Source organism: Pteropus vampyrus, unplaced genomic scaffold (assembly GCF_000151845.1).
Source record: "Pteropus vampyrus isolate Shadow unplaced genomic scaffold, Pvam_2.0 Scaffold15, whole genome shotgun sequence".
Lineage (NCBI taxonomy): Eukaryota > Metazoa > Chordata > Mammalia > Chiroptera > Pteropodidae > Pteropus > Pteropus vampyrus.
The window spans coordinates 5,265,166-5,276,890 of NW_011888796.1; the positions used below are offsets into that span (position 1 = coordinate 5,265,166).

Here is an 11,725-nt window from a genome sequence, read left to right on the forward strand (position 1 = left end):
AATTGAATATATCGTTAGTTTTGTCTTCAAATAGACTTAGTTTCTCTGGTATTTCCTTATTTCTGTCAAAGGTGTTGAGGTATAATTATGTTATCAATCTTGAGGGATAAGAATTTTGCAATATACTTCTTTTGTACCTTCAACAAGTGCTGTGTGCAGAATAAGTGAGTTTACGCCTGTTTACTATAATGACTCATCTCAGAGCATGAAACAGGTCCATAACTGACATCATATGCAGCCAGTGTATGTAAATATGATGACCAAAGAAAGAATTTCAGGTCATAAGAAAAGAGCTGGGCTTGGGAACAAAGTATCTCCTCTGAGAATGAGGAATGGAAGGTGTGACATTCTCCTCATTCATTCCTAAAGCAGTCTCTCTTCTACTAGAGCAACCATAGTCAAGTTAACTGGTGATCTTTCTGGAACTCTGTGGTGGTATTCACAAGCTCAGAGAACAGTGCTCTCAATAGAGCAAAGGTGTTTCCACCTTGAAGAAAAAGACTCCTGTCCTGGCTTTGCCCTTACCTACAGTGACATACTAGGGCTCTCCAATATTATAATAATTACCTTGCAATATTGCTGGAAAAATTCAAAAGAACCACAAATGTAGTGGATCTTGCACTGCGCCTCATCATAGTAAGGGCTGAATAAATATTCACCTTTTTCTCTTTTCCTCTAGGTAAGGTTATGTTAGGGAGATTTTTTTTTTTCCTGAAGAAAGCAAAGTATTGACTGTGGAGACTTTCATAAACTGGTGGAGGATCTGAGCTTAAAAGCATTTGGATTCACTTTACCAGGTGCTTATTTTATTTGGAGGAAAAAAACCCAACCAAACAAACAAATATCCCTCTTTTACCCAGCAAGAAACTACTACTTGGAGCCAAAGAAACATCATTTCTCTTCACTGGCAGTGCTTGGAGAATCCGAAGAAGGTGGTAGAAATGTCAGCTTCTTTTTGTAACTGGCCCAGTGAAATTTGGCCAAATGAGGAATGAGTTGAATTTATGATCTTAAACAATTAGCATCTAGTGCATAGATAGTAGAAATTAAAAAAAAAAGGACAAAATAAATTAGATTTTAAATTTACAAAATAAATTAGATTGTAAATGTATTCAGAAAGCCTCGCTTCTGTTTTTCTACCAGATATACAGGTTAGGTTAGTCTTTTAATTGAAATTCTTCATTAGTTATCATTAGTATTTGATTGCCTTAAAAGGTTAACTTCAAAGAAAAGGCATAAGCCCTTCAGAACAGATGCAACTCATTTGCAAAAACAAGGTTTGTTTATTTGCAGGATTGAAAAGTGATGCTTAATCATTAAATATGTAATACTTTTTCCTCCTGATAAACACATGTTGACTGATTTAGCTCTAATCCAAGATTATATAATTAGTGAATGTCTTATAGCTTTAGATATCTTAAGAAATTTTATTGTAATAAAATCCAGTAGAAAATTGTCATTATCTATATTCAGGTAAAAGTTTTCTGTTGTATTTTGAGATTATGAATCCTATGGGCCATTATTAGTTATGTTTTCCCTCTAATGATTTTGACCAGTATACTTTTTAGAAACCCATGAACAAAACACCAAGTATTAAGAGTAGAAACTTTGCATTGTTGAATATTCTTTTTGTATGAGTGTGTAGAAATATTTCTATAACAAAATTGCTACTATTCCTACCACTAGAATTTCGGAAATATAAAGTTTCTCATGTGTTCTGAACCACTTTGGCTAGGTTGAAAAATAATGTCTTACAAAGCACAGAAACTTAGAAATGTTCCTTTGATCTTGAAGAAGATGAAAAGTGAAGGCATATTTTTAACTTTGATGACAGCTGAACAAATTTGAATAAATTAACAGATATTTTGTGCATATTTCAAACTCCCACAGTGATGATCTGCTTAGTGTTGCCAATATTATTATATAATTAATAGTCTCATTGTGAAAGGTACAAAGTGTATGTGTATGTGTCTATACACACACACACACACACACACACATACATTCTCTTTCCCTCTCTCTCTCTCTATTTTCATATATATAGACATATTGGAAGTGGGCAATACACCTACCAGGAATCAACATTGTGGATGTGGGCATGACATATAAATTATGCTTCTGTTTAGCCATCTGTGCCAGGACATTATTTAACCCAAATAAAATGTGTTATATGTGCTTCACGGGTTGTTCGTTTTGTTACTGTTCTAAGAAACTTAAATGTATAGATATTGCTCACCCAGAAGACAAGTTTTAAAAATTATATACGCTTTATGATTTAAATACATAAGTTTCTAGAGTTCAGGGAAATCTGCTTAGGAACACCTATTTCTTTTTTTTACAGAATTGTCACTTCTTTGAAGAAAAATAGCTAGTGCTATTCTTATCTATATTCTGGACAATGTCTAGCATTGCTCTAATAATTATTTATTGCTGTATGACTTTAATAAGAATCAGGATTTTTATATTTGTTTACTCATTTAATGAACATTTGTGGTGTGTGATGACAAACAGACATGATCCTTGATCTGGGACTTGAAGTCTGGTAGGGAGACAGACATTCAGAAAGTTCATATTGAATATATAATTATAGATTATGGTAAGTATTTTGAAGGAAAAGGGGAGGATGCTGTGATGAGGTGTGACGGACTAATTTCGATTAGGAGGCGGTGTCAGGGAAGGCCTTTCTAAGGAAGTAGTGTTAAATTAACACCTAAAGTAAGAGGTAACTGGATAGTTAAATAGGCAGAAGAATATTTTAGGCACAAAGAGAAAACATGTGAAAAGCCTTGAGGAGAAAAAGAGAAAACGAGTGGCTAAGTGTGTGATGCTTAAAGTCCAGGGTAGTTGCATCGAAGCAGGTAAAAGAAGAGAAAGGTTCGTAAAATGGATGGAGAGATAATTAGGGGCCTGGCTATTCTGGGTAAGGCTTTTGCATTATATTTCAAGTGCAGTAGACAGACCTCCTGGCTACACGGGTTACTTGATGTGTAATGACAAGTTGAGTTGGATGAAGTTAGGGGACCCTCTAGGCAACTGTTCTGATTGTTCAGGCAAGAGATGATGGTGAGTTGACCTGGGATGACAGCAGCAGAGATGGGCAGAAGTGGATGGAACTGACATGTTTTGTTAGTAGAATTATTTGGGTTTAGTGATGAACTGGGTGGCATGAATGAAGAGGTGAGAAGAATGACTTTCAGGGTTTTGGCTCAAGCATCTGGATATAGACAGAGGTACAGAAGATTTTCCTGAGATGGGGATAACTGGAAGACAGCCAGATTGGAGTGATGCTCTGGAGATCGCCGGCATCATCACTTTGTCATCTAGCTCCACTTTCATTCCGTGAAGTAAAACAGTGCAGCCAAAGGGGGCTTAGTGTGACTGTGTACAGAGATGATTTTTGTATTCTACTTACAGATCTTCAGAAAAGAGTATCACAGGCCAGGTAATTAGCTTAGTCCGTCTGGTAGTTCTTGTGGAAGAGAAACATGTAGCTTCAGATTTTAATAAGAGGCTGATTCAGATGAGAAACAAAGTAAATTTTTGACTAAACCAAAATCTCAAACCAAAACCCAACTTTATAATGAATATTTGACACTCAGCATTGTTAAATGCCCTCTTCATTCAATCCCTTTTAGAAAACATTAGTGATTGTTACGTGGATATTATTGTGTTGCTTTTTAAGCTTCAAATTTCTCTTCTTGGTCACTGGTTTTTGGACTGTGCATTCTTTAGCTCTTTGAATCAGAGGATTGTGGAGATTGGGGTAACACTTAGAGCTCGAACTCACCTGCACTCAAGTCCTTCCTCATGGAGGCCCTACCGGTCATCTGGAAGAGCAGCTTGAAATAGCTCTCAGCCAGGTTTCCGGTTTCTGCCTGCACTTCACCTTTACTGCTGGAACTCTGTGCACAGGTTGTAAGGCTTTCAGAATAAGAGTGATGACTTTTGGCTGGTGTGCTTCCCCAAAGATAGGACTAAAGGAATACCCTCAGAGGGAAAATCAGGCTAACTTTCCTCAGAAGCATCCCTAGATCTTGGAAAAACTATAAATTAGTGAAAGTGTTTTGTGTTTCAGCTTCTTTTTATGAAGTTCTTTCCCTTTACCTCTACTCCATGTCTTCTGTCTTTGTCAGTACTCTAGAATTCTTTTGTGTGTTTTAGCACTTCTTAAAATATCTTAAAACTTCTCTGTGCTAGTGCTCTGAAATATATCTCTATAGGGTCATTTGCATAAAAAAAGATGGAAGGGAGGGCAGGAGAGAGAGAGAGGAAAAGATAGAGGTTTAACACTCCCCACCCCATAAAGGAAATTAACCATTGTTAATGTCCATGAAGTTTATGAATACACAGTTTTTGTAAAACACAGAACAAAAAAGAAAAAGCTGTCCAATCATGTCACATACAGGTAATATTGGAGTAACTCAGGAAAACATTTTTTTTTCCTGGAATTGCTGTAGAAAGGGAGGAAGCATTTCACATACTTTTATATTATTTTAATTTACTTAATATAACCTCTTCCAGAAATTTCTATCAGGCAGGATTATTGACTTCATGGTTGGTATGATCTCCTATAGAAATGGGATATTAATATATGCAGTGGTATTAAGTTGAATGTAGTTATTTTCCTAGTGTCTGAAGAAATAGCACGGTAAAGAGAAAGTGCTTCCTTTATGTTACAGCAAAACAAAAGCTTAGGTAGCGGTTTAGAAATATAGTGTGATATAATAGAAAATCTTAGTCAGTGAGGCCTGGTCTGTGTTTTTCCTTTACCAGACACCCTTTTCCTAAATTCAATGGGTACTTTAATTTTCCTGGTCTGCTTTCCCATCCTTAAAAAGAAGGAAAGGATTCACAAGATGAGCGCATTAATGAGCTTGAGGGGTCACCTGATGGTTTTGTTAAAATGCAGGTTCTGGGGTAGGTCCCAGATTCTGCATTGCTACTAAGCTCCCAGTTGATACTGATCTACACTTTGAGTAGCAAGGCACTAGATCAAAGTTTTCCTAACCTGGCTGAGCATAAGACTTTCCTCCATGGCTATATTTTTGTGTTCCTCTCTGAGGGAGTCTGTTCAGTGTGCCTGCACTGGAATTTAGTAATCTGTGTTTTTGACACTCATTATAAGATTCTACTATGGCCGTCAGCATTTGGGAATTGTTGCAGCAGTGAATTAGTGCTTCTCTGCCTTGACTGCACATTAGATCCACCTGGGAAGATTTGAGAACAAGTATGGATGCCTGGATCTCACTCCAAGACCAACTAAGACAGAATCTTTGAGGGATGAGGACTGGAATGAATAACTCCAGCGGCCCCCTCCAGTCCTCCTCAGCCTCCGTCCCTATTGGGTGTGCTGTCAAAATTGAGAAACACTCGTGATTCCTAGTGGACCATTTTGAATTAGGGCCTGTGATTTAGTTTTCGACCTTCTAACCCTTGAGGGAAAAGTGCTTATTTTATTTTGTGTCAGTTTCTGAGAGGATACTGGATCGATTTGAAATAATATAATGAGGTGTTTTCAAGACAGCCCCTTGCAGAGATCCATTCCAGAATCTGCACATGTGTGGAGGTCTAGTTCTCAAATTGTTGTAATGGGCCACTGCCACCTGGTAGGGATACAACCTGATTATTAGGCCCTGCATGCCAGAACATATGGTATATTTGATCTATTTGGACATGAAATGTTTGTAAACATCTTCAAGGACTGGAACAGTCTGGATCCCAAGGAAGGTTCAGTTTTCCAGGGTTCATGGCTCTTGGTATGCTAAGAGCTGTGAGGACCAATCAGAACTGGTTTCCCTAAGATTGACTGATGAATGTCTTAGTGTATCTGGGCTACTATAACAAAGTACCATAAATTGTGTGGCTTATAAACAATAGAAATTTATTTTTCATAGTTCTGGAGGCTGGAAGTCTGAGATCAGGGTGCCAGCATGGTCAAGTTCTGGTGAGAACCCTCTTTTTGGTTGCAGAATGCTGACTTCTCATTGTATCCTCACATGGTGGAGAGCAGAGCGGAGGAAGCAAGCTCTCTTGTGACTCTTAAAAAGGCACTAATCCCATTCTTGAGAGCTCCACCCTTAGGGAAAGATTCACTGAAGTCATGACAACTGAGTTAAGATCTAAATAAATACAGATGTCCACTAGATGACGGGAGAAAAGAATGGCGTTTAGGCAGGGAGAATGACAAGTTAAAAGTTCTTACAGTGGGAGAGAACTTCAAGTTTACAAGAATACAAGAAAAATCAGTGTGGCTATCATACTCAGGGCAAGGGACAGAATGCTGAAGTTTAGCAGACTTCGAGGTCATAATAAGCCATGGAAAGGATGTGAGCATTTTGAGAGCCATGATAAGCTATCGATGGGTGTTAAAGCAGGGAGGAGACATGAGCCAATGTGAATTTTAAAAAGACCTGTCTGGCTTCAGTGCAGACTATCCATTGAAGAAATCCCAGAGAAAGGATCAGAGTGAACCATCTAGATAGCTTTTGGAATGGTCCGGGGGAGGGGCATGGGGTGAGGGAAGCTTGAACTTGGGAGATGATAGTGAGGATCCAGAGAACATGGAAAAACTTGCAAGGTCTAAGAGATAAAAATGATTTGGTAATGGATTAGATATAGCGGTAATGAGAAGGATGTTGAAAGATGGCTTCTGAAGTTCTGGTTTCCACAATTGCATGGATGATGAGTCTATTATCTAAGATAGGAAACACTGGAAAACCATCTGATTTGGAGGAATGAAACGTCATGGGCATATTCTACTGAGGTACATTTAAGATATCTAAAAGGAGAGGTCAACTTGGATATCAAGATCTAGCATTTATGGAAGAAGTTTGGTTTGGAGATATAAAATGATGAGTTACCAAATCTATGGAGATAGGTGAAAGTATAAGAAAAGCTGATGCGGACAGATTCTAATATATACTCAATGGACGAAGAATTCTGAACCTGCAAAGGAAATGGAGGAGTGTCTAGAGAAACAGGGGACTATTATTCAATGAAAGCTAATGATTGAGAAATTTTCAAGGAGAGAATAGTTACCAAGGCTTGTAAATTGTCAGGTGAAATGAGTAAAAAGCATCCTTTGGATTTGATGACATGGAGAAGTTATTGGTGATCCTGGCTGTCTTGGAGTGGTGAAGACAGAAGCCAGAGAGGAGTTAGTTGAGTGAATAGGAGCTGAAGAGATGGAATCAATGTGAAGAGGGAACAGTGAGTTTTTTCTCGAAAGGCTGGAGATAGATATGGTGGTAACCAGAGAGGAATATAGCTTAGTGGTACTCAGTGAATGTGCCATAGGGAAGGTAGAGTTGAGCTGGTTCTTAAAAGTTTTGATAGGCAGAAGGATGGAGGAAGTGTTTTGAGTGGACAGTAGGTATCATGAGTGAATATATCTTGGTGGTATAATGAGGAAACTGGCCTAACTGCAGTAGTATGGACTTTAGGAGTAATGAGAAATATATTTGTATAGGTAGGGAGGGTGAGACTGAATTTCAGAGGGCTTTGAAAATCTGGGAGAGGATTCGATGATGTAACTAATTGGGAGTCTTGATCTAAATGAAGAATGGTAGGATGGAGGTAGGGCTTCAGGGAGATAGTGAACAGTAGTGTGAAAGCCAGACTGAATATCAGGATGAATTGAAGCAAGGAGAGCATGCAATTATCTGTGTGGCCTGCCACAGTTACGTAGGCATGAAGTGGGGAACATGGATTAGATAGGGTAAACTGGCCTGCGCTAAGAGGGGAAAGAAGTTAATTTCTGATGATTGTATTATAAATATTTATGATTGATGCTATATATAAAAGACCATGTAGAATTTATACTTTATGAAGCATTTTTGTGTATATAAGCTATTTTAATCTCCACTTTAACCACCCTATGTACCAAGGAAGGGTCATATTACTGTTCTCATAGCTAAGGTTTAGCTCAAATGCTGCTGTTTTCCTAAAACTTTTGATTCTCTGTTCCTTTGTCTTCCTGTGTTTTCTTTTAAATTTGAGGTATGATTTATATGAGGTAAAATACACAAATCTTAAGTGTACAGTACAGTTACTTTTGACAAATGCATATTGCCCGTGTAACTTATATATACCTTTATGCAGGTAAAGAAAAATGACCTTTGCAAGAAAGTTTATTTTTGCCTCTTTCTTGCTAGCCCCTCTACTATCCCACAGTTGAATATGAATATGCTACAGTTTTAAATACAATCTCTTGTTGATGGACATTTGCATTGTTTTCAATTTTTGGCTACTATGAATAGATCTGATGTGAACATTTTTTTGCAAGTCTTTTTGTTAACACATTTTCATTTCACTTGAGTAAATGCCTAGGAGTGAAATTTCTGGGTCATAGTTGAATATTTAACTTTACAAGAAACAATTTTCCAAAGTGATCGTGCCATTTTATATTTGCACTAGCAAATTTTAAAGAGTTTGAGTTGTTCCACATTTTCATCAACATTTTATATTATTAGTCTTTATAACTACTCTAGTGGTTGAGCAGTGATGTATTATTATCATTGTGCTTTTAGTTTATATTTTCCTGATGCTTGGTGATGGTGAGCTTCTTATTCTTGTGCTTATTGGCCATTGTATATATTCTTTTGTGAAATGTTTTCAAGTCATTTGCTTATTTTGTTATATAAGTCATTTGTCCTTTTGTAGGATTTTTTTTGTTTTCTGGATAGGAGTTCTTTCTCAGCTATCTATCTGTACTGTGAATGTTTTCTCTTGGTTTGTGGATTTCCTTTTCATTTTCTTGACAGTGTCCTTGAATGAGCAGTTTATTTTAATTTTGATTGTGTCTAATTTATTTAATAATACTTGCTTTTATGACGATTTTTATATGAGTCTTATCTAAGAAATTTTTGTCTTCCTCACCACTGCAAAGATTTTCTTCTGTTTTCTTTTTAGTTTTCATTCTTGTATCTAGGTCTATGATCCATTTTAAATTGTTTTTGTGTATGTGTGTGGTGTGAGGTAGGGGTCATAGTTCAATTTCTGCTCACATGAATATCCAGTTGTTTTAGCACAGTTCATTGAAAAGACTTATTTGCCCTTTAAATTGCCTTGGCATCTTTGCAAAAAGTCAGTTGACCATTTATGCGAGGCTCTGTATCTTTTTTTCTTTATTTTTTGTTTTCAGCAGTTTTATTGTTACCTTCCTACTGTGGCTTGCTTCTTGTTTATCTTGCTTGAGGTTTACTGAGCTATGATCTATTGGCTGCTATTTGTCATGTTGTTTGGAAAAATTTTTGTCACCATTTATCCAAATAACATTTGCGCTTTATTCTATCTTTTTTTTTCCAGACTCAACTAAATATAGACTGCCTGTCTCTTTAATCTTTTTTCTCTTTTTGCTTCGGTTTGCAGTAAGTTACACTGAAATGTTTTTAAATTGTTCTTTATTTTTCAGGATCTAATTTACTGTTAAACATATCCCATGCATTTTTTATTTCAGATATTATATTGTTTATTTCTCTGTTCCCATGTTAACCTCTTTCTCTATTGCCTAATCTTTCCCTTGATTAGTGTCACAATTCTCTCTCTCTCTCTTTTTTTTTTTTGCATGCCTGATAATTTTTAATTATATACTGGACATTGTTTTGATACATTGTATAGATTTTAGATTTTATTATTTTCCTTAGAAGAAGGATACATTTTATTTAGCAGGTAGTCAAATTACTGATGGATCACCTTGGTCATGATTTTAGCCTTTTTTGTGTGTGTGGGTGTGTGAGAGTTTATATTCTACATTTTTTTATTTTAGTCCCAAGTCACAGACTTTTATCCTGGGCCTTGTTTCTTACTCCTAAAGCATGGCCTTCTGTGGCCTAACTGGAAATCTTGTGAAATTTACCAAGCTTCTCTAACTCGATAGGACTAGAACTCTGAAATTTATCTTGGAGCCTTGGGGAGCTGGTGAAATTTCCGCTTACCTCTTAGTCTTCTTCTCATTTCTGGACTTGATGGGTTCCTTTGTAGTCTTATCCTGTGCACGCACAGTTCAGGTCTCAGAGAAGGATTTGAAGTACATTTATATATAGGTTTATGGCTCCATATGTCAAAGAATCTCCCTATTAACTTTAATCTGCTCTGGCCGCCCCAAATTGCGACCTTTGACTTTTCTGTTAGAACTCTGTCACCTATGAACTATATGTATTGGGAAGTGCTCTCAGGGAAAAACAGTTAAATGAATATCTCACTTAATGTATCTCCCTTTCTTCAAGAGTTTGTCTTTTCCAGTTTCTATTTATTTTTGGTTGGTTTTTAGTGCTTTGAAACAGATTTCTTTTCATATTTTGTCCTATGCTTTTTGATTTAGCATATATTTTGCTAAATCAAGTTGTAATTGGTTGTTACATATTTGTTTTTCTTAATATGTAAGTTTTTTCGAGAGTAAAAATATGTTTTACTGTTATTTATTCTAGCCTATTGCCTCACCCAGGCTAGTGCCTTTTACTTAGCAGTTACTCAATAAATGTTGAATTCTATTGTTATTTTTATGAAGACCAACTGTGAGTCAGAGTTTAAACTTAGTTTTCTACTCATTAGTTAATTTATCTGTTTAGTATACTACTCTGAATATGAGTTCAAAGGAGATTTTTTTGGTAGATATTTTAAATATTTTGAAGTATTTTTAAAAACATTTTTACTCCTAAAATATTTATTTAAAAATAATTTTTTATTTTTATACTTTAACATTTTAATTTCAATTCCTTTTAATGCTAACATATTTATGATGTTATCTATAATTTGCTAAAGCTATTGCTTATGACTTTGGCAAATAGACCAGAGATGTTTCTTTATTTAGAATAAAGAGTTTCCAAATTCTGTGTAGTGTGTGGTTGAAAATAATATCTTTGAATAATTTTATTTTAAGAAGGGATTCTTCAGTGGTATTTTAAATTAGACTTCTTAAGATCAATCTAATTTTTAAACAAAGAATTTGTTTCATCATGTCAAAAAATACATTAATTGAATTTTTGGAGGAGCCATTTAAGTTTGCCTCTCTTATCAAGTCCTGAATTCTCAATTCGTGAAGAAGTGATTGTAGCCCTAATCTTAATAAACTCACCTGTTTTTACGTGTAATTGTTATAGTTATTAACATTTATTTAATATTAACTGTACCTTGTTTTCATAGCTTAGCATATATTTGAATGCAAAGAGCTATTATAAACTGGCTTCTCTTCAGTGGAGTTTTTAGTTTGAATGCAAACCTTTTATTTATTGCAGATCGCATTTGATGATCATGTTAAATTGATTATGTCAATTTCAAGAATAGGTTTTATTATGTGTAACATAAAAATTCATAGTTGCATTTGTCTATCTTTATGAATATGTCTTTTTTGATTACTTGAAAGCAGTACATTGTTAAATAAAGCTAAAAATCTTCCTTTTTCTTCTTTCTTCTTTAGAATCGAGTTTCTTACTGGGAAATGCCCAGATTGTAGATTGGCCTGTAGTTTATAGTAATGACGGTTTTTGCAAACTCTCTGGGTATCATCGAGCTGACGTCATGCAGAAAAGCAGCACTTGCAGGTAGGTAATAGAACAGCTCAGGAACCTTTTCTGAAGTTTAACTAATTGCTGAATGTGGTTAAAAGGCTTAAACTGACTTAGACTCACAGCGATATTGTGATTTATAATAAATATATGTTTGAATCATAGAACCCCGAGCTGGTGTCCCAAGAATTGCTTCTTGTTGGTGTGGAGGAATCCTCCCC

General features: G+C 35.8%; 1 protein-coding gene across 2 annotated transcripts in view; it reads left to right on the forward strand.

The window, feature by feature from the left end:
- KCNH5 (potassium voltage-gated channel subfamily H member 5) overlaps window positions 1-11,725 on the forward strand; it is a 275,201-nt gene that overhangs the window by 9,528 nt on the left and 253,948 nt on the right. Inside the window, exon 2 of one of the 2 annotated variants that reach the window (XM_011384653.2) lies at window positions 11,417-11,540. The exons of the other annotated variant lie outside the window; for it this stretch is intronic. Within the exon in view, the coding sequence (XP_011382955.1) occupies window positions 11,417-11,540 (124 nt within the window). The remainder of the gene's footprint in view (window positions 1-11,416; window positions 11,541-11,725) is intronic. 2 annotated transcript variants of the gene reach the window in all.